The sequence below is a fragment of the Centruroides sculpturatus genome, unplaced genomic scaffold (assembly GCF_000671375.1).
Source record: "Centruroides sculpturatus isolate CEXI.00-Female unplaced genomic scaffold, Cexi_2.0 scaffold496, whole genome shotgun sequence".
In the NCBI taxonomy this organism is placed as follows: Eukaryota; Metazoa; Arthropoda; class Arachnida; order Scorpiones; family Buthidae; genus Centruroides; species Centruroides sculpturatus.
In genome coordinates this window covers 76,638-104,254 of record NW_019384642.1, presented here as the reverse complement: position 1 = coordinate 104,254, position 27,617 = coordinate 76,638, and the positions used below count along the sequence as shown (strand labels likewise).

General features: G+C 30.1%; 2 protein-coding genes across 4 annotated transcripts in view; one reads left to right on the top strand and one right to left on the bottom strand.

Annotated features, from left to right (window-relative positions):
• On the bottom strand, positions 1-27,343 carry LOC111626040 (carnitine O-palmitoyltransferase 1, liver isoform-like). Of its 2 annotated transcripts, XM_023369315.1 has the most exons (23): positions 26,873-27,343; positions 26,198-26,311; positions 7,065-7,207; positions 6,809-6,945; positions 6,559-6,736; positions 6,387-6,491; positions 6,184-6,321; positions 6,039-6,116; positions 5,867-5,971; positions 5,706-5,790; positions 4,719-4,833; positions 4,564-4,644; positions 4,423-4,498; positions 4,317-4,358; positions 4,133-4,240; positions 4,037-4,062; positions 3,753-3,818; positions 3,600-3,684; positions 3,372-3,536; positions 3,170-3,304; positions 2,922-3,110; positions 640-810; positions 1-570 (listed from the first exon to the last, which is right to left on the bottom strand). In XM_023369315.1, the coding sequence occupies exons 3-23, from the start codon at positions 7,203-7,205 to the stop codon at positions 496-498; spliced, it is 2,301 nt and encodes a 766-aa protein (XP_023225083.1). In that variant the 5' UTR covers positions 7,206-7,207; positions 26,198-26,311; positions 26,873-27,343; the 3' UTR covers positions 1-495. The 2 variants fall into 2 exon arrangements, with proteins under 2 accessions (XP_023225083.1, XP_023225084.1); XM_023369316.1 differs by lacking the exons at positions 26,198-26,311; positions 26,873-27,343 and adding an exon at positions 25,490-26,041.
• The window catches only part of LOC111626042 (pyridine nucleotide-disulfide oxidoreductase domain-containing protein 1-like), a 31,351-nt gene continuing 26,998 nt past the window's right edge, over positions 23,265-27,617 (top strand). Inside the window, exons 1-2 of one of the 2 annotated variants that reach the window (XM_023369319.1) lie at positions 23,265-23,548; positions 23,681-23,742. In XM_023369319.1, the coding sequence (XP_023225087.1) occupies positions 23,683-23,742 (60 nt within the window). In that variant the 5' untranslated portion in view covers positions 23,265-23,548; positions 23,681-23,682. Of the gene's footprint in view, positions 23,549-23,646; positions 23,743-27,617 lie in introns of both variants that reach the window. The other variant, XM_023369320.1, reaches the window with a different exon arrangement.

Here is a 27,617-nt window from a genome sequence, read left to right as displayed (position 1 = left end):
TTCGTGCGCTAAAGAATCATTTAACGAGATATTTATTTAATTAATAAAAACGGTAATTACAATGAACAATATAAATTTATGTTCAACAATAAAATCTTCATTAAAAATTTTCATACAAGTATTGAAACAAGGGTAAAATTTCATGTGATTATTGAAACCTTATTAATAATACTAATTGCATTTTTCGTTGCAAAAGTTCAATTCTTTGATTGAATCATACGGGATGGCAGGATAGCCGAGCGGTTAAGGTGGCAGCCCACTGCTCTGCGGAACCTGGGATCAAATCCAGAAGGGTCAAAAAATTCCAGGTTCGTCGGATATGTCGGGCCCGTCCTTTACTAACCGGCCACCCATTGTAGGCTTGGCCAAACTAATAATGGACTTGCTACAAAGGCCCTCTAAGTCCAGAAGGCGGAGAGTTAAAAATATACATAAAAAACCGAATCGTACGTGCATATTTATAATTAATGATACAATTTTAACACCTTGAATATTCTATGATGTATTTTCGAATAGTTGCTTAATTTCCAGCATTGAATTCCTGAGAGTCTTTAGTAGTCTAAGAGAATCCTAAAAGAAAGGAATTAAAAATATGAATGTGATTTAATTCTTGTTCTGTACATATTCAGAAATACTTACCGTGCATTTACAAGAAAATTTACTAGATATGTGAAAAACAATGACGTCGTTGCCACAAATCATATAAGCAACTCCATATCCATTGTCAACTACTGGTCCAAATCCTCCTCCACCTGCTATGAAATCCGGGTGCTTGTTTATATCATAAAGACTCATTTGATGATGAGGGGTCTGCAATATAATTTTTAAGCAGCATTTGCATTTAATATTTCAACATTTTTCATACTTAGATTAATATCTCGTTAATAAATTCGAATGGGTCAATTTTAGTTTATATCATTCCGAATTCAGAAATATTGTCAAAATATATTAATAAGGACAGCCGGATGGCCGTGCTGTTAAGATGACAGACTAGCACTATGGAGGATCCGGGATCGAATGCGGACGGATCGATAAACCTCAGGAATTTTTCGGTGGTGGTTCATCCTTCACCCTTGGTGTTTTGAGATCCTTGTACTCAAAAAAGTTAAAAAAGGGAAAATTCTTGGGTTATGGGCGTCTTTTCGTTTAATATCTCAGAATATGGTAAAGATTATGAAACGAAATTTGGCATAATAATTTGTATATATGAGGCATTGATATTATTAAATTTTGGAGTACAGAACTCAAGGGAGTGGAAAGATAGAGGAGTCACTCGAGATATGTGTCATATCTCGAGTGGGGTCGGACTTAATGAAACTTTTACACGTTATTGGCATTTACAATATTTGTAAAACTCATTTCTACCCTCAAAATTAAGCCTTTTATTATATTAATAATATAAAAGTTTTTAAATAATATCTCGTAACAGATGATGCAACACACAATTTTAACTTTGAGCTAGTGCATAGTGTTTTTTAAATTTAAAAATCTTCGTTTAAAAATATTTATTATAATTCAGCAAAATTAGTCCTTATCAGATATTGCTGTTTATTTGGTATCCCAATGATAACATTCATTTGCATGCTCTGCATGTGTTTGACAATTATGCAGCAAAAAATAAAAATTAGCTTTAGGCTAATTTTAAAAAACAGTATAAATTCTTTGTAAAACTCAAGGTAAACGTGTTTTGTACCTGACTTAACTTTGAGTTGGATTATAAATGAGCATAATTTATATATTTTTATGATGCAAATCTTTTCGAGAACTATGTAAAATTTTAAAATGTAAACGAAAGAATATAATTCTCAGTACATTATCATTCATTTTCTTTATCTTGTGAGTTATTTTATTTGTGAAGTATAAAAGTTAAATAAATCAAAGAACAACCTTCAGAATATAGCAAATTTAATTTTTAAAAATACTGTAATTATGTAAATATAAAAGTTTTAATTAATGTAAACAAATTACAATTTTAATAAACCTTATAAATGCAATAGTTATCGAGAATATGACGTTCTCTAAATATCAGAAGAATCAATTTAATTGGCAAGTAAACACTAAAACATATAAAATCTAATAGTTGATTTAGATTCAGAGGTCGAGGAAGTAAAGGTATTCTTTTGTCCAAACAGATTCGATATATAGCCTAATAATAAATACAAGTCGGTAAAAATAAAAATTCGTAAAAGATGGGAGAATTACTGGAATGAAATGCAGTTTGCATGATAAGTATTATCAGCATGGGGAATTTTTTGTTGATGGGAAAAATTAGTTCAAAAAATCAGCAACGGGTGGTCTATAACAAGTCAATACGCTGGAGTATGCAAATTTGACTGGTATCAACTGTTAAGGGCCCGAGAATTTATTCACACGCTTTTATTCTGAATAGTGATATAACAATCATCCATCCGGACATGCTGCACAATGCAGTTGTGCCCGTTGTTACTCGACTAAATTGTGTTATACCCTGTGGTGAAGGCCATGTCCAACACTTTCTCTAGTAAACACATTGAAAGTTATTTTCATTGTTTGCACGTCTATTCATTGTTTTTTTGGGTATGTCAATGCCACCTGTCGTGATATTTGGAAGTAATTTTTCCCTCAACCTCGTGCTGATAATTACGATAATTCTCCTCTCTTTTATGAAATTTTAAAGTTTTTACGAACTTTTTTGCCTACCCTGTATTATATAATACCCAGGACCCGGTAATAATATAATATTATATTAAAATTATAATTGTTTAATAAAAATAATTTAAATATTAATACGTAATTTATGATTTTAGAAGATTAATGTATTATATATCTCTTAACGGTTAAATTCTTTGTTAAAATTTTTCAATATTTGTATTAGTCATTAAAATGAATGAGAATTGATTCCATCTTGATCCTCATTGATTGAAGAAAAATAAAAATCATACCTGACTGGTTGAAAGCCGCCAATTATCGTGTAAAAACTCTTGAAGAAAGGGCGAATCTACTTCTAAATATTTTGATACGACATATAAACAAAAGAGATGACGATCCACGCCTCTTCCACACATGGCCTCACGATACTGGATTTGATGAACCTCACAGGCATTTTTAAATAATTGAATTTTCATATTGTCCTACAAAATTCAAAATTAGCACACGGATGTTTTGAACTTTCTATTATTGATATTCTCACCGTGCAAGTAGGATCTTCCATTGCTCTGGCCCATGCACACGATTCCTTAGTGACAGAACGAACTGTTTCTGTTCTTCCCTCGCGAAAAAGCCGTAACATAGATGATTCGTAAGTTAAACCAAATTTCCCAGAGTCCTAGAGAAAGAGAGAAGACATTTGAAATAATTACAAAAATCTGTTTGTTCTTTATTAGGTTACTTACACGAAAATATGCCAGTTGAAGTGCCATTTGGATGTAGGCGTCGGGGCTAACTCCACACGTTTTGATGAAATTCTTACCGAAATCGTTGTGTATATACAATCTCTGATCAACATCACTGATCAGGTTGAGAGCTGATGCAGTACACGTTCTAATCAGACCCACGCACTGGAAGAAAGCCCATATTAATTTTTAACTCATAAATTTTTGGTAATAGTAAGCGTCACTCACGTCTGGCTCAAGTTCCCATTTTAATCGCGTAGGTAGTGGTGGTGGATCCGCTATATCTCCTTCAATTCTTCCTTCATCGTTATATCTAAAGTATTAACAAACTTTTAATATTGAGAATTTATTTGGGAAAAATTAAATTGAAATTCAACTCACTTCTGATAAAGAAACTCGAATGATAGACAATACTCCCACATTTGTGCTAACACAGGACCATCGGCACTATTTACGAAAGTATTGATGTTAAATTATCAATCAAATACTTTATTGTAGTAAGGATAAAACCTTGTACAGGGGGAATATTTTAATAGCAAACATAATAAATTTATTATTTATGTTAATTTTGATGTTAAATTATAAAATAATATATATAATTTCTAACGATTAAGAAGGATAATCAAAGAATTTAAGATAAAAATAATTTTAAAATGTAAACTTACTAAGAATGTTCCAGATTTAGCCCCATCTGAAATTAATGCAAACATGTAAGCAATAATCATACGTTTAACAAATATAAAATAGATATTTTTACAAACCCTTCCATTCTTTCCAACAATTAGAGTGAATGATTTGTCCATCCAAAAATTATATCCTTTACCGTGAAGTAAATTTTTTACATACACATCTCCCTTTTTGGGATCGTCCTAAAACGAATTTATTTTTTTACATTTTACTTATTAAAATAGTTTTATATCCGAAAATAGTATAGAAATTGCTTACTATATCGTACGATTCTTCATCCAAGATGACAAAGAATGCTGCCTGAAATGCATAAATTTCTCAAAATGGAAAAGGAAAAGAGGTAATAATCTCATAAATCGTTTACCTTCTCAATGATATCCAATGATATTTTATTCATTCCTCTCGAAAAGTATTCTTTCCTAGCTCTGGCCCAAGTTACTCTAAGAATAGAAGCATATTTAAAGATAGTCATAAAGCTTTTATAATACTGTATTAATCTATTTACCTATCAGTAGTAGTAAGAGCACCTACGTGCTCCTCTCCATAATTTGATTTATAGTCATCTTGTAAGATCCATTCCAACTGCCTTGAATGAAAATTCATGTTAATAAAATTTGTGTAATTTTAGTTTTTGAATGGTATCAATATAATCATATTTACCATTGGATTTCATGACTACTTAGAAGACGATTTTTATTATAAACGAGTACTTTGTAGAAGTTTCCTTTACTTCTAACCACGATATGTTGACTGTCTGAATAATGCACGATCTTATCTACAATCAAGTTAAATTGATTTATAAATTATTTAATTTAAAATGGCTAAANGATAGAAATTACTAAGTAAATAGACTAAAAATTTTTTTTATTAAAATTCATAGTTTATAATTATTAAAAAATATCTGCATGAATTCTCTTGGTATCTATCAATCGTGAATACTTCACTGACTGACACTAATCGATGTTTTCTACAGTGATGTAGTTGTATAAACTACTGTATATAGGATAGATAAATTGTGTATTGGTTACATATAAATTTCGAGGCTTTGTATAGCTTTTAAGGTATCATATAAATATCAGATACAAATAAATTGTATACAAGTATATCCTTGTAATTAGATATAAAGGTTTGAACCTTGTATTTAGTAATAATGTATCGATTTATAAATTATTTAATTAAAAATGGCTAAAAAATAAGAGTGTTGCGGCTATTAAAAATTTATAAAAGCGATATTTTATACATCATTATAATCAAGTTAAATTGATTTATAAATTATTTAATTTAAAATGGCTAAAAAATAAGAGTGTTGCGGCTATTAAAAATTTATAAAAGCGATATTTTATACATCATTATATTTACGTTACAGTTTAACTGTTAAGAATGAGTAAAGATGCAGAAAGTGGAAAGAAATTAAATGCGCCAATGTTTATTTTAAATGGAACTTGAAGCATTCTTGCAGCATCGGAAGGCAAATGGGCACACCACAGTTCATACAAAATGTTAAATTGTCAATTCACTTAAACATCTCTTCTTCATCTTTTCTAAATTTAATCTTTAATTTTATTTACATATTTGCATTCTGAATAAAGAAACAGCGTTTCTCTATATGTTCTTTATAAATTATAGTAATTATAATAAGGAAAATACCTGTTTCTATTCCTGGTACGCGAGTCGTATTGAAAACTCTTTCATACTGCCAAGAGCAAAGGGGTATTAAATTCCTGATCATTAACTGAAATAGAATTAACATATTAGGATAATTCCTAGTATTAATGTTGATAATTATCAAACAGAGAGGTGAAAATTACCGGCTTTAGGGTTTGTCTTTCGATTGCTCTTCGAAAAAGAAAAGCATTATGGATGAATGTTGCTGTTCTGGAAGACTGAGTGCAATTGGGGATATAGAAACGATCCTGTCAAGAAAGTACATGATTTTTTCCGCTATTTATGCATTACTAAATATAACACTTTAAGACTTACCACTCCATAGTAATTGCTATTGATCAGCAAAGGGTCTCTTCCTCGAAGATAAACATATTCTTCCCACCAGTCTGATATCTAAAAAATAAAGAAGCATTAACAAACATTTCGGATATAGGTAACAATTTTTGAAGAAATTACTTACGTAATTGGAAGCCCACCAGGATTTTAGCCACAGAAACCATTGTAACTTCTTGCCTACGCCTTGCTGAAAATCCAAAGCCAATTTCTCTCGATTCTCATAATCCTCGTCTTTCAGAAGTGGACGCATGGACGTCAGATACTAAAGATATATTGTAGATTGTAGATAAATAAAATATTACAAAATTTATAGAGAACAATTTTTACTCTTTTGATTGTGTCTTCCAGACTTGGAACAGGTTGACGAGGCATAGAACTCTGTAAACTGTACAGAAGAGGAGTATTATTACCTTCTAGTAACTTTACAACCATCTGGAATTAAAGATGTGTTATATTTAATGTGTTAAATATTAAATATAAGGTTAAGCAATAAACTTACTGCCCAGATTTTAGTTTTCAACGATACTTTATTTCCAACATTTGAATCATATATCCAACCTTTATAGATAAGAAGCAATTTGAGAGTCTGTCTCATTATTACAATGATACTAATCCACAAGATAAAACTGAATACTACACAAGTGGTGAGGAATGCTAAAAATGGAGTGAAACGGTCCCTACATAAAAATTATAATTATTACTTACAAGGTGATAACATTTTTTGAAAACTGATTAATTATTTTACTTACTCTGGAAGCCAAGTATTTATAGTTTTAGTAATTCCATAGGAGACATCATACGAAAGAAACTGTAGGAATGTGATGATGAATGTTAGAATTATCAAACTGATAGGTGAAGCAGGATACACTCCACTCTTCAAATTGTTCTGCATTAATGAGAAAAATAAGATAGTACTCGTGAAGCGAAATATATATTTTAAATTATAGCTAAATTTAGACGTTTATTGATCTATTTAAATTCATTTTTCAATATAGATATACTTACTATCAGTCTTGCATAGCGTTTCTTCCACGATCTCCATCCACTTTGCCATATCATCTGAAGAACTTCGCGATTATAACTGATGTTCACCCCATCGTGAGTGATAGTGAAGCTGAAGGCAACAGCTAAATGAGCCTCTGCCATGTCTGAAATACAAAAATTTTGTTGTTTTTTATAATTATAAAACTTCTTACACAGTTATTAAACTTTTATTAAAATTATTTCGATATATTTACATTTATAACTTATAACAAAATTAATAATTATTTTATGGGATAGTGCGTGTTATATGGCATATTTTAATATATCATGTAATATGAAATAAATCAATTTGAACCTATGTACTAAAGATATAAAACTTTCTGATTGTTTCTAACATTATCTTAAAACTATTAGTTCTTGATCGTTGGCATTTTTGTGCTTTCTACTAAAAATCTTTTTTTGTGAATTAATGAATTTGCCCATTAGTATTTTCCATTATAAAATAATTCGTTATAACTTTATCAACAGTCATAACGTTATAAATGTAGTGCCCCATTATAAGCTAACGCTATAAAATAAGGTTGTAACAGTAGTCAATCAGGGTAGTCGTTTGCGAATAACTAGGATTACCGTAATAGTTGAAGACAAAATATGGACAGATTAGCATTAAAAGTACTCAGACAGCGAGACAAAACAAAGAGAATTTATTCATATTTTTCAATCTAGTAAATGTAGGCACAAAATGCAATTTTAAATATAATAGCCTAATTTTACCACGTAGACAACAAGCACTATCGAATTAAAAAACTGTTGTAATGAATGTGCGCATATTCTCTAAGTAACAAAGCCGTTAATTTGTTTATATAATGTTGACACTTAGCTAACAAATATTATAATAATTATAAAAAATTTAGTATCTTTTATCAGATTTAAATCTAAGTGTTTAACTATTAACTTTGTGATAATTTGAAAAGTACGGACATTTTATTTACTTTTTCTAAGTACGGTAAGGACAAGAACAGAACCTTTAAAGTACGCACTGTCCGTACTAAATACGAACCTATAGTAACCCTATAATAACGGAACCAATAAGATGTAGCAAAAGTTGACGTCACTTTATTAAACATGACTACTAAGAAAAAGACATTTAGATTTTCTAGTGCTGAAAGACAGAATAGTTTAAGAATTGTTTAGTAAATGTTTGCGAGGATATTTCAGATCATAAAAATGAATTATGGAGGAATGTGCATTATGGATTCTGTGTTACTTCAGGATATACTAAAGTAAGAAACACAAACTACATTAAATATGGTAATTAAATTGAAAAAGGCTGTGGCATATTTGTATTTTTAAATTTATATTTTATAATTTAAGATTATCAAACGAATATGCTCGATTTAGTAATGAAATTTATGAAATACGGCTATCTGAATGCACCACAGTAGTCGAGAATGATTGAACGTAGTCAGCAATCTTGTATGTGTTTTCAAAACATAACATTATAAGCATATAATATTATATGTATTTGCGTAATAACTGGTTACAGTTATTACCCAAATGCTACTTATTATCAACGTTAAGCTATTTATAAACTTATAATATAAAACACCAATGCTCTAACTTGCTATTATCATGACAAATCCAATATTTTTGTATGCAAGCGACTTTTCATAAGAACAATTTCGCTTTATACCATTTTTACAATATTTTTTTATATAGTTTATTATTTTAATAATGACTGAAATATAGATGCAAACATTTTCTTAAACAAGCGACAAATGACTTATATTTATAATTAATTATANGCCCCATTATAAGCTAACGCTATAAAATAAGGTTGTAACAGTAGTCAATCAGGGTAGTCGTTTGCGAATAACTAGGATTACCGTAATAGTTGAAGACAAAATATGGACAGATTAGCATTAAAAGTACTCAGACAGCGAGACAAAACAAAGAGAATTTATTCATATTTTTCAATCTAGTAAATGTAGGCACAAAATGCAATTTTAAATATAATAACCTAATTTTACCACGTAGACAACAAGCACTATCGAATTAAAAAACAGTTGTAATGAATGTGCGCATATTCTCTAAGTAACAAAGCCGTTAATTTGTTTATATAATGTTGACACTTAGCTAACAAATATTATAATAATTATAAAAAATTTAGTATCTTTTATCAGATTTAAATCTAAGTGTTTAACTATTAACTTTGTGATAATTTGAAAAGTACGGACATTTTATTTACTTTTTCTAAGTACGGTAAGGACAAGAACAGAACCTTTAAAGTACGCACTGTCCGTACTAAATACGAACCTATAGTAACCCTATAATAACGGAACCAATAAGATGTAGCAAAAGTTGACGTCACTTTATTAAACATGACTACTAAGAAAAAGACATTTAGATTTTCTAGTGCTGAAAGACAGAATAGTTTAAGAATTGTTTAGTAAATGTTTGCGAGGATATTTCAGATCATAAAAATGAATTATGGAGGAATGTGCATTATGGATTCTGTGTTACTTCAGGATATACTAAAGTAAGAAACACAAACTACATTAAATATGGTAATTAAATTGAAAAAGGCTGTGGCATATTTGTATTTTTAAATTTATATTTTATAATTTAAGATTATCAAACGAATATGCTCGATTTAGTAATGAAATTTATGAAATATGGCTATCTGAATGCACCACAGTAGTCGAGAATGATTGAACGTAGTCAGCAATCTTGTATGTGTTTTCAAAACATAACATTATAAGCATATAATATTATATGTATTTGCGTAATAACTGGTTACAGTTATTACCCAAATGCTACTTATTATCAACGTTAAGCTATTTATAAACTTATAATATAAAACACCAATGCTCTAACTTGCTATTATCATGACAAATCCAATATTTTTGTATGCAAGCGACTTTTCATAAGAACAATTTCGCTTTATACCATTTTTACAATATTTTTTAATATATTATTTTAATAATGACTGAAATATAGATGCAAACATTTTCTTAAACAAGCGACAAATGACTTATATTTATAATAAATTATATTTATAATTTATTAATTTTATTCCTTAACTCGAAAATCGAACAACTTTCAAGAAAATGGAAATTTCGAAATCCGTATATTTCTACATTATTTCCTATTAATATATAAAAGAAATAGAAGAAATAAGCTATATTCATAAATCTTTTCTACAAAATTTTCAATCTTTATTATTATTATTATTTTTTTTTTGGCATTGAGCCGCTTATTTTGATAAAATGTTCGATATCTTTGAATAGACGACAATTTATCATAATGTTGACTTGCTTAATAGTTTTATTGATTAAATATTATCTCATTTTTTTTATTCTTTCCGCCTTGTGATCACTAAGAGGTTTTTTTACCATGCCCATTGTTCATTATCGTAGCTCGTTCAGGCGTACAATTAATGCGACAGAGTAGCGAAGGATAGACCCGATCAGAACTGATCGCCTATTAAAATGAAATTATTTAAAATATATTTTATCATTTCTAAATACTTCTAAGAAGCTCAAATTATCTATCAATCATACTTATGACATCATCTTTCGATATACTATATTACATGCTAAATCGAAATCCAGTAAGATTAAACAGAGAAATAATTTTATTAACTTTATGGTTCGATATTGTATTATAGAAAAAGTTCTATAACACAAACTGGAATTTGAATCTTCTTCTTTCAAGACAAGTGATGATTAAAGTTCCAGTTTGCGTTATAGACGATTCTTCTACATATGATAAAAACATAGGAAATAACACCTACAACGTGAAGAACATTGTATTACAATTCCAGGAACTTTTCGGGCCCGTCCCAGATATATCGGGCTCCGTCTTCACACCATTGTGAGCCTAACCAAATCCATTTAAAATGCTCTTCTTGCAACATTAATCTTCTCGGGAATATAGCTCTTTCGCCTCTTAGATACTTATGCATTAATTTAATTTATATTTTATTTAAACTTTGTAGAAGCTCTAAACTATAACTTGTAATAGGCCTTTTTCTTCCACCAAATAATAATAAGTTTAAAGGCGTGAGACCTTACCATAAGTCTGGCCTCATAGCACGAGGCACTTAGCTCTATTTTTTCCTCGACTGAATCTGCATTAGTTTAGCTTATCTGTAAACTCGACCCTGGTCAAATTAGGTTAGATTATTTCATTATTAAAAGCTTATTATTAGAAAATTAATAATAAATTTTCGAAAACATATCTATTTTTAGAAGCAAACTATAGTTTAACTGTTAGCTGATGTTCACCCCATCGTGAGTGATAGTGAAGCTGAAGGCAACAGCTAAATGAGCCTCTGCCATGTCTGAAATACACAAAATGAACAAATTCTTTTAAAACAAGTATCGGCGTAATAAAATTCGGCGTCTACGGTTGAATAAAAATTACTTTTGATATTTTTGCTTCCAATNGTTTCTTATTAAATTATTAAGAAAATTAATTTTCATAGTTTTATCTTTCGAAAATTATAATTAACTACTTAATTAATGTATTTTCTTCTAAATATAGATCAATTCATAATTTTTAGTCGTGCCTTATTATAAAATTAGCTGTATTTTTTCAAATAAATAAATAAAATAATAATTTTAGGCGATTAAACTAAGAAAAATTAAATACAAATTTTATAATACTTACTCTCTCAGCGAGTAACATGTAAACTTGTATATAAGCTTTTTTATGGTGGCAAACAGCTGTATAAGAAAACCAATGATATATAAGCAAATAAGCAAATTATCTCATTGGTTAGCTTACTTAGCTATATGCCTTCTAGATGTAAAGTACTCTATATTAGTGCTTGAATTTATTAATGAAATTAGTTTGCCTCAATGACAGCTTGTTTTTTTATTTAATTTTTTACTTCAGGGACTCTTAGAAGGTTAACATTTAAAAGAAATTAAATATTTAGAAGGAATTCTACTTAAAATTAATGCAAAAATGTAGTTTCGACAGGGCGGAATGAGTTGGAAAAAAAAATACAACATTGAAGCAATTGATTACGATTTTAGTCTGAAGGAAACCAGTATCTTCGGAGAATCTTGAATATTTCTCTCCAAACTCTCCTGTGTTTTCATGATCTAGTTTTTTCCTGCAACATTTTAATATTCATTGCTTTTTTCAAAAATCTTACACAGAACTAGCTATGAAGCAGCATTGTTTTGTTTTGGCAACTTGTATTCTGAACTTTCAAGTTTATCTTTGAGAGAAAATTTTATTTACTTCTTCCATTAAGCTAAGATGTACAGTTTTGTACTTTAATTTAAGTAACAAGTGCTAAAAATAGAAATTTAAGCTACAATACTGTATACAGATCGTTTCACATATCTTAGCCGGGCAGTGGGCGGTATTCGGTTGGGGCTTTGGAAGGTTTTACAAGTAAAAACGCCTTTTTTTATGGCAACGAACCTTGTCACAGATTTGTCAATCTGTTTCCTTCACTAAGTAAATATACTGGTCCCTGCTACTGGGCATTTTTAATGCCTGCCAAGATTCGTGAATCAAACTGTACATTAATGAGTACAAGAATCAAACACTTGTTTAATATCTTTATGGTTGGATGAATTTATTTAAATTTGATTCTGGCTATTGCGGTAACGTTTTTATTAGAACTGTATGGATTATAACTGTTATTATCTGTTTTGTCAGTTACTAACCGTCTCGAGTAAATTCAAACTTATCATTAGTAACATAATAATTACAAGCGAACTTTTGATTAAAATAATCGAAAGTTTGTCAGTTTGTTTAATTTATATATTTTGTGACATGTTTATTATAATAATACTAGGCGAGTGATAACGATAGTCGTGATTACAATAAGCGGCACATACAGTACTATACAGGGTGTCCACAAAAACACTCCCTGATTTCACGATGTTATGATATCTAAACTAATTCAAATATATTGATAAACACGTTGTGAACTAATTCTTTAACAAGAGTTATTTCATTTTTTTAAGTAATTAGACATCCTTGATTTGAAAAAATAGGGGTGCAAGGAAATCTAAAAATGGCCACCGCCCCACAGTAACGCAGCTGGTGTGTACTAGAATTTGCAAGATCAGTGTTGTGACCGTGAAACATGGGATGCTTTCAGACTAAGGTATCATACGATTCCACCTATATCCAAGTCCATTCGGAAATGGTACAACGATTTTAGTCAGAAAGTCTTCTGTGGTCAGAGAAAGGGACATTTTGGCCGACCATCGGTCTCGGAGTTTTGTGACTTCTTTTTTGGGGAGTACGTGAAGAACCCAGTTTACGTACTACCACCACCACTACCTGGCAACCTGGAGAAGCTGAAAACTTCGATCACTGAAGCAGTTTGCATGATAACTCGATATGCTGAAAAACGTCTGGACCGAACTGGACTATCGCATCGATGTTTGCCGAGCAACCAAAGGGGCGCACATTGAGTGTCTTTAATGCTACACTATACCACATGAAACTGAATGAAATCCTGCATCTCAAAATACTAACTGTAAAAGATTATTACAATAAAATTACATGTTATACCTGTTTGAAATCAGGGAATGTTTTTGTAGACACCCTGTATTACACGGTAAGATGGCTAAGTTGGCAGCCTAATATTCCGGGGATCTGCTATCGAATCCCGACGGATCGAAAAAATCCCAGAAACTTTTTCTGGAACAGGTCCTGATATGTCGGGCCCCATCCCTTATCACTCGGCTGCTCCACTTCATTAATAATCTGGTGTCTCCTTACCTATATCTTATTAATTTATAACCAGTGGCGCGTTATCCTATGGGCAAAAAGGACAATTGCCTGGGACTCCCACCAACAGGGAGCCTTAAATCAATCTTTTATAAGAAAATATTTCTTCTAAAAAATTCCCTTAAAAAATGCTTGAAGTCAACACTGTACATGGAGCCCCCTAATTCAAATTTCCTGGGACCCATGAAGCTATAACGCACCACTGTTTATAAATGAAGAAAGAACGTTAAAATATCAGTCGAAATCATACTGTATGTAAAAGGAATTAAAGTAACCTTTCTAACATTTTGAATAATAGTTTATGTTCAAGTTGCTTGTATAGCAGATTACCTTGAAAACTGCAAAAACTATTTTCTCTTTTGTAAATTGCAATTATTTTTACTATCCTCCAAATATACCTCCAAAAATTTTTAGAATAAAGACTGATGAAATGCATATCATTTATAAATTACAGAAAATAAACCTGCTTTTTCTATCAAAAAGAAGTTTTCCTGTGTTATTCGTTCTCTGCAGCAACTTTATGCTAATTCCGAAGGACATAAAACTAATTGAGAGAATTGTAAACAATCAAGTATAAAAAAAACAGCTCTTAAATAAACTTAATAAATTTTTAAACTAAAAATTACTATAGAATATATTTTAAAAATCACATATTTATTTAAAAAATAGAAATAATTATTCATAATAATTATTTAATACAAATAATTTTAAACTTAAAATCCACCATTTTCTATTGTTTGTTCTCTTGAAATTGATATGTAAATTTTTTCCTTATTTTTTCATATATAATTGCTTTATAAATATTACTACACAATATTCTATCTATTTACTCAAGTTTTATTTTTGATTAGTTTTCCTCTTAAATTAATATTAATATAATGTACTTGAATATTACAGCCTAACAAACCTTAAATGGCAGCATCTTATTTTTGTTGCTCTTACTTCAAAACAATAGAATTAATATATAACAACAGAATTATTTTAAATACAATAAAATTTCCCAATAATATTCAGATTATCAGGGTTTTTACCTCTTACGTATAATTAACAAAAGATGGTTCTTCTTATTATTGCGAAATCTAAGCTGTTAAGATAAGAATAAAATATAATTATATACAAGGGCATTCGCAGAAAATTTTCCAGGGGAGCAAAGCTTGTAGACAATTACATTAATAAATTTTTATTTAATTTTTGGGGGATTTTTTCACAAGCAGATTATAGAATATGGAATTGTATCGAAACGCCTATTTCTAATAACTTGAGCATAAAAAAGATCACTAAATTATGACTAAAATGGCAAAATTTTCTGCATTAGATCCTGGTTTTTATATAACATGACTTTGTACAGTACTATCCAGCGACCATTGTAGCATTGATCGTTACTTGTCAGGCAGCATGCGAATCGAGGATGAAGGTCATCTTTTCGAACACTCGTTAAATTAATTTCTTCATTACAGTTGATTTATTATGTTTCGGCAATAAAAAATTGCTTTTCAGTTTAAAAAGAGAAATTTTGTTAACCTTTTAAAATTGAAATGTGAAAACTAAGCGATAAGCAGAAAAATATTTCAGACAAAAGTTATTTGTTGTTTCGTATAAAATCAAATGCCATTACAAAAAATATAGGTTTCTATTTAAAAATAACAAGTTGACCTTTGACATATCGAACACATTGTCAAAATAAAAATACGTACACTTGTATCCTTTCCTTTAAATTCCTTAAGTATCATATAGGTCTACGTATTTGCGGCGAGTTATTAATAAAAAAAACTCCGGCAACGAATTGCGTAACTTTTCCGGCAAAAAATTAAAAATTGCGTCTTGCGCCATCTGTACGATATTTTATTTAAAAAATTTTTATACTATTAATTATTACAAAATGACAAAAAGCTTAATTTTGAGGGCAGAGATCAGTTTTATAAAATAAAATTGTAAATGTAACGAGTAAAATTTTTATTAAGTCCGACACAATTCGAGATATGACATATGGCCCCTTCTATTTCTCCACTCTCTTAACCTTTAATCACCAAAATTTAATGACATCAATACCCGTAAAACACAAATGTTCCTGCAAAATTTCAGAAATTTTCGATAAAACGTTTAGGATTTATTAAGCTTCAAAGTAGGTGAACAAAATCGTGCCCCCCACACGTTAACATTCATACCTACATAAAAAAATTCCGCTTTTTTTCCTTTTTGCATTTCTGAACGTTTCAAGGTTTTCTGAGTCCAAAAGTGTAAAAATCTTGTTTGACCGATTGCCATATTTTCCATCTGTTATATATTACAGCCGGGAAAGTAAAAATAAAAGATAAAATCAAAATTTGACCGATAGATTTTGATTAAACTTTGCCATTTTCCATTAAATCCGACGAGGAATACAAAAATTTGATAAAACTGGAGGTACATGACTTCGTTTTCGAGATACAATGGTCAAAATGACAATGCTCCCTGACGCGATTGAGCGCGTCTAACGGAATTTAGGAGGAAAAAATAGCATTGCGCGCGTGCTTAACGGATAATGGGCATCAGAAACGAACAATACACAAAAACAAAGCAATCGACGCCGAACGAATATAAGGATCGCCTCTTCCGTGCCAAACAGATGCAATGATCACCTCTCCGTGGCGACAATTGTAAGGATTGTTTTCTCGTGTGGCCAGCCGTTTTCTTCTGATCACACAGACACACACTATCTTTCTCTCTCACTCTCACACAAACATCCGTACACATACGTACGCCCTTGTATATACATTCGTCGTCGGCGTTGGCGTTCGAGGATACAGGAGCGAAAGATAATGTGTATGTACTAATACTAATTAAAAACTTTTTTAATTACAATAACGTATCGCTCCGCATCAATTCTATAGCGATACGACAGTCATGCAGTGTCCCTAGTTAATAATTATAAATTTATATTTACGTTTAAATTACGTTTTACATTATTAATTTTTATGCTTACATAACGTTTAATTATAATCAATGTTATTTTGAGACATTAGATAATAAAAAATATATCTGAGGAAAATTTTGTGTAAATACAGTATATTTAAAACTTCAAAATGTCTTTCAAATGATATAAAGTATAGGGTCTCCCTGTAATTATGCCGGGTTTAATCTGGATATTCGTTTATTTCAGTGTAAAGTAACATTATATATAATAACCCATTTTAATGCTGTCATTTTTACGACTCGCGGCTCTGGTGGCAGCACTTTCTTCACAAATAGCTTACAACACGGCCTGGGAATTTGTCTGTCTGCAACGCAACTGTTTCGCGACAGTGTGACACGTGACACCATTATGTTGGAACCACGTCTTCCAGATCCATACGGTGCAATGGTGCGCAATTTACATCCGGCACTCTTAATGTGACACTCTTTAATATTAAAAAAATTAAATGATGTTTGCATTTTTAATAATAGTTTAAATAATTCGAAAATAGACATAGTCTATAGGAAAGAAAGTGTAAGTTTTTTCTATTTTCACTTTTTCTGCTCTTTGGCACTGAGAGACCAATCATACCCATTGTATCATATTCCATCAATGAGTATAAGAGAATCATACCCATTGTACATTCGTCTAGGGCTAGATCATCATGGGATAGCCGACGTATCCGGGACAGACCATTTCCCAAAAAATTCTTGGGGTTTATCGACCGCCCGGATTTGATCCTGGATCCCCAGGATCAACTCCTTAACTGTTTCGGCGGTCGGCCGCCGTTAAAGGAAGTGTATTATACAACTTTCGATTTTAAACTATTACTGCTAAGAACATTGAATATATAATTAAAAGCATTTAGAAGAAAAACCCGTTCCTTAGTCAGGGCCGTCCAGAGCTTGTATGGGAGCTGGGTAGAGCAGGCTCCTTTAACAATTATTATTATATTTTTTACAAATGAAAAACACAAAATGTTTCTTTGTTAATAAAAAGAAGTAAAGTTTTAAAGATTTTATTTTGTATTAGTAAAATAACATTCATTTTATGGGGTAAGAACCACTACGGATCTTAAAGTATACTCTGGGCTTGGAAAAATATTCCAGCTCCTCCCCTCTCGATGTCCTTGTTTAGTAAACAGTTCTGATTTGCAAATTATTTGTGTCAATAATTAATTTCTGATATTTTGTCATAATTTCACTTACAACCTGCTAATTTTATATAAATTTTCCTTATTTTTGTAATTTATCTACTTCAATTACGCATTAATTATATAACATGACTTATTTTAAAATAACACTAATTTTTTATTGTTAATGGCTTATTTTTTCGTCTATGCACTACCTGACGTGAAGGAAAGTCAGAATCTTACTGAGCACACCGCACTGACTACGACAGCAGTAAGCTTATCTGTGTATTAAATAAAAATTAAATTCATGCAAATTATATAAGGCACGAAGCATTTAAAGTTAGCATAAGATATTCGTCTATCTTAATGAAAAATTATTAGTTTTTCAGTCCATTTGATTCCTTTCTTTCTTCCATACTTCACTTTTCCTGGATGTAAAGATAAACCTGCGCCAAGAAATTAATATTAGCATTCAAGGACATTTAAATTAAACATTAAAATATCGCTCTTCGGCTTTATATTGTGTTAAAATGAAAAATGTGCGTTCGAATTATAAAAACATCTAAGAAAATTAAATCGTAAAGTTAACTATTAAGTTGTAACTGTAGAATATACAGGATGGCCAAAAAGCCTGAAAACACAGAAGTTATTATTATTATTTTAATTTACAATTGGCAAACGGTTAAGTTGACTCAGCTTTGTTAATGAAGGATGCCACGTATTATAATGCCTATCAATAAATCATATATTATTATTATTTGCCAATGTTTCCAGGCTGCAACCATTTGCATTATATTGGTTTTATTATATTACTTCCAAACTTGCCTAAAATTTAACAAACCATTGAAAATGTCTACTCTTTCTTTCTAATTCAAACGAGTTTTAGAGGGAAAAATATAGCCTATACTAGAAGGCCATATGAATAATAAATATTTATGACCTCGCTTAATCTACTCTCTTTAACATGTTTGTTTTTTCAATAGCATAAATAAATAAAAATATAATTAAAGCGAGAGTAAATATAGTTTTTATATTATAGAATTTAATTATTAGTATAGTAACTATTAACTACTATAGAATTTCTATAATAGTTATCAATACAGTAAGTAAATTAGTACAAAATCAAATTTCCTATTACACAATTAAAAACTGATTTAATTAATTAAGATTTATTATTTTAATTATTTCCATTTAGATTTCTTTTCGTCTTCTAATTACAAAATAATTACTACTAATAATGTAAGTGACGCGACGTGACGAAGCGTTACAACGTCACACCTCACAATTACAGTAGAGCATCGATTATCCGACCACCGATTAACCATCACATCGGTTAACCGACCGTTCTAGTCGGAAAATTTCAAATGTCCGCTAGTGATGTGGCGCTACGATATTTGGCTACGTCTTGGCTACTTTAATATTATTTTTGTTAAATTTTTGCGTGTTTTAGCTGGCATCAACGGCTTGACCATTGAAGGGAGGCCAGTATATAAACGAGACTTTCTAATTATGAGTGATTGATTGTTTCGTGAGCAATAAAATAATTTAAAAATAATTTTTAACGATACAATAGCGACGATTATTATTTTAAAAAAATTTGTTAGGCTAAACATCGATGAAAATTCAACGTGAAGTTGGTTAATAGCGATATACTAATTACATGGGATATACTAATATACTATACTAATACAGTAATGTATTTTTTTCATTCTTTTTGGTTATCCGATTTTTTCAGTTATCCGACCAACCCGAGTCCTCAATTGAGTCGGATAATCGATGCTCTACTGTAGTTATAAAACGATAAATATAAATAATAATAAAAAGTTATGGAATTTTCTTCAATGAAATAGTTTTTTTTTAAATAAATTGTTTTTAACATAACGCAACTTTCATTCATTTCACGTAATGCTAAAACTTACTCGTTAGAAATAAATACATTCTAAGAATAAATGCATCGTTACTTTCTCGGCTGTTATATATAAAACAGAGGAAAAGTATGATGTTCATTCAAAAATGACCCCCAAGATTTTTATATTTTTATACTCAGGCGATTTTGAAACGTCGAGAAATGCAAAATTTTCGGGATTTATTCTGTATTTATAGATATTAGCGTGTATAATATTAGCGTGGGAGAGCAGGATTGAACACTTTGAATCTTAATAACTCCTGTGCCTTTTGTAGAAAATTTCTGAAATTTTCGGCAAAAGGCACAGGAGTTAATTAAAGTTATTGATGATATTAAATTTTAGTGGTTAAAGGTTGAGGAGTGGGGGAGAGAAAGCGGGTCACGTGTCATACATATTTCGAGTAAGGTCGGACTTAATGACGATTTTAGTCTAAGCATTAAGTCTAATGGTACTGTTAGCATTAGATTTAATAATGATTTTACTTGTTATTAGCATTAGATTCGTCTATACTCTCAAAATAGCAAAAAAGCTTATTACAAAATTTATTTATTACAAAAATTTATTATTAAAATTTATTTATTACAAAATTAAGCATAATAATATAAAATAATAAAATAATATAAAAGCAGAATAATATAAAAGATGACGCATTATATAGTTTTAAATTTATTTATGCCGGAAAGTTACGCATCTCGTGGCTATATTTCTATTTATTCCAGTGAACATAATATATTTATGTTTAAAAAATAGATTCTCCTGAATATTAAATACTTAAAAACAACATAATTTATTTTTTTGTGATTAGAAAAGATGCGTGACAACACAGTGTATTTTGAATAGAAAAATTATCATAGTATAAACTAATGATGCAAGAAGAAAAAAATAAAGGCACATATTTATAAAATGAAACTTAGGAAATGTAAAAATCAAATTCTTTTAATCAATAATCCTTATCAAGTAATGGATAATAACTAAAATATAGAGTATGACTGAGACTCTTTATTCATATATTGCTGTTACTCTATTTAAAATGAATTATATTAGAATTCATTTTATGAATTAGCAAAACTTTATTCTTAATTCAGATTTTCTGATTTATTTTTCTACCAGGATAAATAAATCAAAATATAGTAAATAGATAATACTTAAAATTTAAAATTGATAAGATTGGACATCTTTGACAATACACAGCCCAAAGAAGTACATTCATGAAGATGTCCTTGAAATAATAATGATAAAAAATTTTCCTCGATTAAAGGAAAGGCAAAATAATATATAAGCAACCTTAACATGGCGATATTCCAATAAATAAAGATGTGGAAATTATTGTAAATGCATCCAGTTTTTCATTATTTATATGCATATGATTAGGCCACTACATATGGAGTTAAACTAACATTTAATGTATATCTTTTTAAATTTTGATATATTTTGTTCAAACTAATGCCTAGTTCAATATATATAATTGTTCCTATCATATTCATTCATATTAAAAAAAAAAAAGAGGGAACAGATATATTGAATAGAATCCAAAGTTTTGTCCATTGGTGTAATTTCGAATATATTATTTAATTATAAAATAATGAGTCTTTATGAGGCAAACCACACGAGGGTTTGGGGTTTAATCCCTCCCATTTGGGGAGAATTAAAATATTTTGTACCCGTTCTGTGCTACTCTATATGGTGCTCCACAAAAGTATAGAATCGCTGTAAATTTACTATACGAAGGTTAGGAATTACACATATTATGTAGCTATATATATTGTTCAGAATTTATGAAAACATAATTTGTCGAAACTCGTAGTTTCCTATATCGCAGCAAACAACAAATTGTAAAAAAGAACTGATTTTAAGCACCAGAAAAGTATAGAATCGACTAACAAATGAATGCAAAAAGCATTAAATACTACGAAATAGTTTAATTTAGTAATTTATTTGCGCATCTCCTTTACTAATAACATCGAAAATGCGATTTGGCATGCTATCAACAATCTTTATAATCGATGCCTCGAGGGGATTCCAAGTAGTGACAATTGCTTGTTTTAAGTATTCAACTACAGTCGACCCCCCTATAAGATCATTGATTTTTCCGTTTTATCTGAATTACATGTTGTACGAGTCACTTAGATTTTACAAATACGTGTGCCGGACTGTGAATGGCTCACATATTTGTAAAATCTAAGTGACTCGTACAACATGTAATTCAGATAAAACGGAAAAATCAATGATCTTATAGGGGGGTCGACTCTGTACTGTTTCGTATCTCCTGATACATGGATAGATGCGTTGTCCTGTTGGAAAATAGCAGAAATTCTTCTGAATCTACATTTGTATGGCAGCAGTTTGTTCTCCAGAATTTGTTAATAGTCGGCACTGTTCATGCGAAGGTAACGAATACTAAATCCAATTTTCCCAATGCAGAAAAAGCACTCTAAACCATAATACTCCCATCACTGAAGTTCCTTCGCTAAAAGTACTTGGGATTTTTTCGTAAATCACGCCAGTAGAACACTAAACCATATGGTCCATTCAAATTAAATTTTTTTCGTCCGAAAATATTACCTATACGACAAAAAGGGTTGTTATTTCTTTTGCTAGCACGATAGGGTCTGAACGAAACAAAAACTTACCTTATTCCATTGAGTGGCCATATCTTTTCTAGTAAAATCGTGTCGGGCAGCTTTGTGCTCAGGCTTAAGAGCTCACTTCTCATTCGAGACCGAACAATGTTGTTGTTGTTATGTAAAATCATTCGAACGGTTTCGTGATGTATTTGAATACCCAAATCGTCCCGAATTTCACGCGTGAACGCGGTGGATTAGAGCAGTGTTTCTCAACCTCTAACGAATCGTCGCCCCCTTCAATGAAACAGTTACGTAGTATCGCCCCCTTCACTTCAAAATTTCGATGCCGAGGGCCAAGGCTAACGCCAAATTCGTACTGCATTGAACAGACTAGTGACTAGTATAATGTTATTTTGTTTAATTAATGAACGATATAACGAANATTTCCTTTCCTCTGAGATCGCAGCAATGCGCGACGGGTAAGCTAAAATTCATAATAAATAAATAAAATTCTGTGTCGCGCCATCTGTTATGAGATTTTGTTATAAAAACTTTTTTATGTATTTTTAATTGCTATAAAATAGCAAAAAGCTTAATTTTGAGGGTAGATATGAGTTTCATAAAAAAAAAAAAAAAACTAGCAGCAAGTAAAATCTTCAGTAATCTCGAAAACGGAATTAGATACATGCGGAGACCAGATATGGAAAGTTTAGGAGCAGGAGGCACCCGATTAACTATATACGAACTTCCGGTTGACACGTTATTTCAATTCAAAAATTTTTCCCTAAAAGGAGTTAAGACGGACAAACGGACGTTAGATGTTTATGGTCGAATGTTCCTGACACTAATAAACATGAAATTTTGAAACCTCCAACAGAGGGCACTGAAGCAAGGTGTCCCGATTCAAGGTCCTAGATTATAGGACCTTGGTTCCGATCCACTCTTGAGAAGCTCGCGCCAAACAAAAAATCAAGTATATTTGTTACAAACTGACGCAAGATATAATTTAATATCACGTTAGACATCCTTTCTGATAATTAAAAAATTGTAAATAATAATAATATTAAATTTAAAGTTATATTAAGAAATAAAACAGATCACAATTTTGTTTTCCTGGCAACACTAAAATATTCGTCATGCTTTACTCATGTAATTGCTGAAATCGAGTATTTTAGCGAATAAATTTCCACGTTAAGTTTGTGGTAATTATTTTGTATATTATATAATTTAAAACCGAACATTGTATTAAAATTCTATATAAATTTTAGATCGATTTTATGAAAATTGAATATATTTTAAGGTAACGCGAAAGGTATTTCGTATTTTAAATATAGTTATGGAATTTACATTTGTGATTGTTGGAGGAGGGATTGCTGGAGTAAGTTGTACAGAACAGGTAAATATTATTTATCATCAGTATGTATATCCCTATTTACTCTGAATAAACAGCCATTCTGCAAGATGAAAAAATTATAGACCACGCTGTTTACTAGAATACAGTATTTTATACAAGGTATATAAAATATATCGTATTTATTCAAAAAATAGCTTGTTGTCTAACTATTTCATCATGCAGCTATGCTTAGAATAAATACACTACCTTAGTTACAAGTTCCAAGGATAAATTTGTTGATTAAACTAAATCTAAGACCATACACATAATTTGGATCCTTACAAAATATTCCTTTTTAATAATCCAACTAGAGACAGATGGCTAACAACCTAAAAACTGATGAAATGACATTAAAAAATACATACAATTGACACCAACCTTTTCTTAGAGGATCCGATGCCAAAAACACAGCATTAAAATTATGTACTGTAAATATGCAAATTATGAAGCTGTTCCAGTTTTCCACCAGAGGTCTGCAGATGGATACAAATGCAACTAATTTTTACCTGAGTGATATTGTGAAGAATTTTAATGCTGTGTTTTTGGCATAAAATCCTTTAAGAAAAGGCCAGTGTCAATTGTATTGTATGTATTTTTTAACGTCATTTCGTTAGTTTTTAAGTTGTTAGCCATCTGTCTCTAGTTGGATTATTAAAAAGGAATATTTTGTAAGGACCCAAATTATTTGTATGGTCATAGATTTAATTTAATCAAATACACTACCTATTTACATTTTGGTACTCTTCAGTTGATGGGATGCCAGTCATTTTCACTACTATTTTTAGCAAAATCTTTATTTTATTGCATGATTCACACCAGTGGCGTGCAGTCTATGGAAGCTGTGGAACTACCACTTCTCATGTATTTTCTAAAATATAAATACGTATTATGCAATTATTTTGTAAACAAGTTCTTATATCTTTGTTTCATATCAATGTAGATATTTTAAAATTAAAATACTTTGAAAAAGTTTAATCAGATTTTTAAAAATTATTTAGATGAGACTGTGGACTCAGGCCAGACAAATGGGTGCTTATGCAGCTNGACATCTTTGTTTGAAAATATAAAATGCTTTAGATATAATATAATAATATATTTTCTTATAAGTATAATTTAATAGTTATTTAAGGAAATACTACCGTGCTACAAAAACAGATAGCACAGATATCCCTAGATTTATGTTTAGGAGCATCATAGGACATAAAAGTCATATGTAACTGTCCATTTATTTCTTCCTGTTGCTATTATAGTAACAAAATAGAACATTTTAGTTGTGAAATTTCTCTTATTTGTATTCAAATTCGGGACAACGACCTAAAAATGTATACTTCTTCCTATATCATCAATAAAAGTGAGGTAATAATATTTTAAGTAAGTCAAGTAAAAGTTTATTTAGTTAATTAAAGTTTCGTTAAATTCGAGAGAAGTTATTTAATTTTAGGTAAATTAATGGTTTAACTTTCATTTATAACTTACAGAATTGTTCCTTTGTGTAATTTTATGAGTTGAGGAAATATTCTGGTATTAAATAAAGACAAAGGGAGAATACTTTACGAATAAATCATTTTAAAAATACTAATACATTTCATAGTTCTAACAATTTTCCTTGAACAAAAAATTAATGATTTTAATAAAAACTTTCTATAATTTTTTGTTAAAATGATATTTTAATTTAATACTACTTTCAACATAATAATTGAAAACATATAAGCTATATTAATTAAGTTATAAATAATGTAAAATAACTCACTTTCCAAAAATCGTTTTTAAAACTCGCAACGTCTTCTTTCGAAATGCGATATGCAAGATAGAATTTGTTTACGACAACGACAGGATACAAAATCGTTGTAAATGCTCACGTGTTAGTAAAATGGTAAGGTAAATAGAGTGCAAAATACACGTCAGTTAATTGATTATAACGATTTACTCGTGCTTAATAACCTGAACCGAAGAAGTTTTTAAAGGAAAATGTGAAGAATGTTTAACAATGAAACTACTCATTTCTCCGATATCCATGTTTGCTGATCAAATTCAAACAAAAATTTCGGTAAATAACCTAAGATCTTTGCCCTCGTTCCTTTACTAGCCTCTACACAATAAATATCCGTACTTTTTTTTTTTACAAATACCTTTATCACTGAAGCTTGAATATTAAAAACCGATCGTATCTTCTTAACGTTATTGAAATTTTAGTGTAATTTAAATAACACTAATGCAGACGGAATTAAGTAAATATCAAAATCCATACAGGTATAATGCAAACAATAGAGAAGCAAACAATAAGCTAGGTCATCCCTTTAAATAAAAAAAAAAAAAAAATGAACATCACCATCATCTGCGTGACCTAATTTTAAATCCGGTGTTATTAGCGTTATGCAAAAATTATTAATAGACATTTTAAAATATAAAATCTACCGTTATAGAAATAAAATGTAATTTTAAAAATGACATTACTCACCTGCAGGTGTGCTAGCTTGGTAAAAGTACTGGAAACTGACTGGAACACCAAGTGTTGTCTTCTACCTTGATGATGTCACTAGCTGATTTTCAGGTTGACTCGTTATTCTAAAGGCTATTGTAACATACAATGCACGCTTACTATTGTTTAGATTTTCTACAGACACTTATAAATTTAGAATAGGCCTATAACCACGAATTTTTTGATTTTTAATAAATTGCTTTCATTTTAGTTGCATTATTTAACTTTCGTTTCGTAATTATAAAGGAAAAATTGTTAGATAAGTGATATATTTAAAAATTATCTCAAATTTAGATGTTTAACCGCACACTTTGGATTCCCTTGTTTGTTATTGTGTATTTCTGCAAGGTTATTTCCTCGTGGATACCTATTCGACACGTTTCAATGTTTTACGCCATTACTTCACGATGGATTTGTTATTTTATATCTAAATATTATTATAGAAAGTATATTTAAATATAAATATCATCAAGAAGTTGAATTGATGAATAAACACCCTTCGTAATTAGCACAATTAGAATTATTATTACAAAATCGTTGATAAACTGTAGATGATTGTTTATCTATACCATAAGTTTATGAATTAATTTCTAATATTTTCCATTCGAATCACTTAATTAAACTATTGTTAACAATGGTTTAAGGTACGCTTACCATTTAACTATTCTCTTGTGAAGTTCACCATTTAAAACTGAAAAATGCGTTGAAAATTCGACCGCTGACTCTCATTAAAATCTATGAATTTGGTTTTGTAATTGTTCCTCTACATCTATTGTCATGCGTGAGGAGCGAAGTGCAACGAAACGCGAATGAACTTATTAAAGGAAACGGCAGAACTATGTAAACGATACGCGGTTATTTTATATTACTTTACTCTAAACAAGGTTTTTAATAATGCAAGCTAAAAAAAAAATTCATTTCCTCATAAAAACAAATTCAATTTCAACGCTTCCATGTCGTGCAGATATCCTACAAATACAGATAAATATTAATATTAAAACACTTTTAAATCTTACATTAGTAAGTTTTTAATTAGAAAGATTAAATAAATTTCATTATTTCATTAACTTTCGCAAAAAATTTCTCTTTTTAGTAAACGTCAAGGGCTGTTACTGAGGAAAGTAACTTTCCTTGACGTTTTCTAAAAATTCAATCGGCAGTTTAATGTTTGTAATCTGACCCCAGGAATTTTTTAGGGGAATTTTCATAAACCCCAGGAATTCTGGGGTTTATGAAAATTCCCACACCCACCGCGGTTTCGGCCAGACCGAACCCGCGATGGTTACGGTTAAAAGGTTCAGTGCCCACAGGGTGGAAAAAGTAATGCGATCTTACAATGCAAACAATTTACATAAATTGTAACATACGCTTTAAAATTAAAATAATACGTTACAGGTTT